Source organism: Sinocyclocheilus grahami, unplaced genomic scaffold (genome assembly GCF_001515645.1).
Source record: "Sinocyclocheilus grahami isolate Dianchi unplaced genomic scaffold, SAMN03320097.WGS_v1.1 scaffold2090.1, whole genome shotgun sequence".
Lineage (NCBI taxonomy): Eukaryota > Metazoa > Chordata > Actinopteri > Cypriniformes > Cyprinidae > Sinocyclocheilus > Sinocyclocheilus grahami.
In genome coordinates, this window is record NW_015507269.1 from 37,697 (window position 1) to 40,457 (window position 2,761).

The 2,761-nt window shown below is 43.8% G+C and overlaps 1 protein-coding gene across 1 annotated transcript in view; it reads right to left on the minus strand.

The window, feature by feature from the left end:
- Nucleotides 1-2,761, minus strand: part of LOC107574012 (ectonucleotide pyrophosphatase/phosphodiesterase family member 2-like) — a gene marked incomplete at its 3' end in the record, with an annotated part of 33,202 nt that overhangs the window by 29,553 nt on the left and 888 nt on the right. The window contains exons 5-6 of the mRNA XM_016260484.1: nt 1,635-1,695; nt 1,372-1,469 (exon numbers count right to left, since the gene is read on the minus strand). Of these exons, the coding sequence (XP_016115970.1) occupies nt 1,372-1,469; nt 1,635-1,695 (159 nt within the window). The remainder of the gene's footprint in view (nt 1-1,371; nt 1,470-1,634; nt 1,696-2,761) is intronic.

Sequence of the window (2,761 nt, forward strand, 5' to 3'; positions counted from 1 at the left end):
GCTAGAGTGAGCAGAGGCCGGGGGCTAGAGTGAGCAGAGGCTGGGGGCTAGAGTGAGGATCGGCCGGAGGGCTAGAGTGAGCAGAGGCCAGTGGGCTTGAGAACGGCGCGCCTGGCGGATTCGACGAAGGAGCGTCCGGAGGGCTTGCGGCAACCACATGTGACGACCCCGGGCTGGACTCCGCTTTGTCCACGGTTAAAGCCGATCCAGCGATCCACAGTGCAAAGTTGATGTATTTCCTCAGCAACCAGCACGGTTCAGCTCCAGGCATGACGAAGTGATAGTCCTCTTTTGGAAGGCCAAACAAAGTAGTTTCGCTTTCACAACAAATCACACAGCACCTTCACGACATGGCAGTGGCGGCAACAATACTACAGCGAGAATAAAAGTTACGCCTTCTTTCTTTGCGTGAACATATGGGCGGCGTTATGCAAATCTTCCCACATAGTGACGTAGACATGTGGGGGTGTGTTAGAACGAGCCGTTTCAGGTAGGTGTGGCTGACTCTTAACTTTTATAAAGAATATCTCTTTGGATTTGAGACTTTAGTCTTTGCAACTTCACAGATCTACCAAGAGCTTGTAACACTCCAAAGAGAAAGAAAAAACTGAAATCACATAATATGACCCCTTTAAGTGTTGTTACAGACTAGAAGAAAGAAAACATCCAAAACACACTTTTAAGTGTACCTGTGGTTTAATTTGCATTACATTAAAGGTGCAGTGAGCGAATTCTGGAAAATGCTGTTGACATTTGAAATCACCAAAACAAACACACCCCCATCTTGATAGCTCCGCCCCCACATTCACAACACAGGCAATGATTAAAGTGCGTCGTGGTACTCTCATGAATGACACGGAAGAGAAGAAATCTTTGAATAAAGTTATTATTTTAATTTTCTTTGCACACAAAAAGTATTCTCGTAGCTTCGTAAAATTTCGGTTGAAGCACTGATGTCACATGGACTATTTTAACGATGTCCTTACTACAGTTCTGGGCCTTTAACGTTTCAGTTGCCTTGCTGTCTATGGAGGGTCAGAAAGCTCTCGGATTTCACCAAAAATATCTTAATTTATATTCTGAAGATGAACGAAGGTCTTACGGGTTTGGAACAAGTAATTAATGAGAGAATTTTCATTTTTGGGTGAACATGTCCGTCTTGTGCATTGACCTCTGTCTCCTCCCCCAGCACGAGTGGACACGCCCCTTGATGCTGTTTGGTGCTCGGTCCGATCCACTTCTCAACAGAGTTTTTCTAAAATCGCTTACTGCGCCTTTAAACATGGCGTCTGACCTGACTGAGGTCCAGTGTCAGTGTGTGTGCAGGAAGGGATTGTGGGATTGGTGTGATGCAGAGATGAGATTCTGTACTCAGTTTGTGGATGTTGGGTAAGACGCTCTTCCCTTTTCTCATGTAAGAGGCACGGAAGCCGTCCAGAGACAGGATGATGAGAGGAGGACGGACAAACCTTCAGCAAACACACACGAGAGCAGATTCAGTGCACAAACTCAGTGTGTATGAGACACGCGCACACGCGCACACAAGCACGCACACACGCACACAAGCACACACACGCGCGCACACTCACACACACACACACACACACACTCACTCCTACATCAGCATCACTCACCCTACAGGGCATTCTGGGCTCTGAATCTCCTCACAGTCACCCTCCAGCCAGGCGTTCTCACCTACAACACACACACACACACACACACACACACACACACACACACAAAATCATAATAAACAGTCAGGATGAAATCTAATTATAGCCCAATGAAATCCATGTTATTTTTTCCAAAATTCTGTGTTTCCTGTTTTAATTGTTCTGGATTCTGTTTTAACGGTTTAATTAAATTTGAATCATCAAAAAGCATTTCAAATTAATTGAATTAAAAAAATACTTTAACAATCTAATAATCTATTACAATTTTTAGAGAAAACGCTGAATTTGGAAAATTTGTGTTGTCTGTTAAAAGTCAAAAGCTGTGTGAGTGTGTGTGTGACCCGTGTTGAGTGTGTGTGTGAGTGAGTGAGTGAGTGAGTGACCTGTGTTGAGTGTGTGTGTGAGTGAGTGAGTGAGTGAGTGACCTGTGTTGAGTGTGTGTGTGAGTGAGTGAGTGAGTGAGTGACCTGTGTCACACACACAAAATCATAATAAACAGTCAGGATGAAATCTAATTATAGCCCAATGAAATCCATGTTATTTTTTCCAAAATTCTGTGTTTCCTGTTTTAATTGTTCTGGATTCTGTTTTAACGGTTTAATTAAATTTGAATCATCAAAAAGCATTTCAAATTAATTGAATTAAAAAAATACTTTAACAATCTAATAATCTATTACAATTTTTAGAGAAAACGCTGAATTTGGAAAATTTGTGTTGTCTGTTAAAAGTCAAAAGCTGTGTGAGTGTGTGTGTGACCCGTGTTGAGTGTGTGTGTGAGTGAGTGAGTGAGTGAGTGACCTGTGTTGAGTGTGTGTGTGTGTGTGTGTGTGAGTGAGTGTGATGTGTTGAGTGTGTGTGTGAGTGAGTGAGTGAGTGAGTGACCTGTGTTGAGTGTGTGTGTGTGTGAGTGAGTGACCTGTGTTGAGTGTGTGACCTGTGTTGAGTGTGTGTGTGTGAGACCTGTGTTGAGTGTGTGTGTGTGTGACCTGTGTTGAGTGTGTGCATGTGAGTGAGTGAGTGAGTGAGTGTGTGTGTGAGTGAGTGAGTGTGGGTGTGTGAGTGAGGGTGTTGAGTGTGTGTGTGTGGGG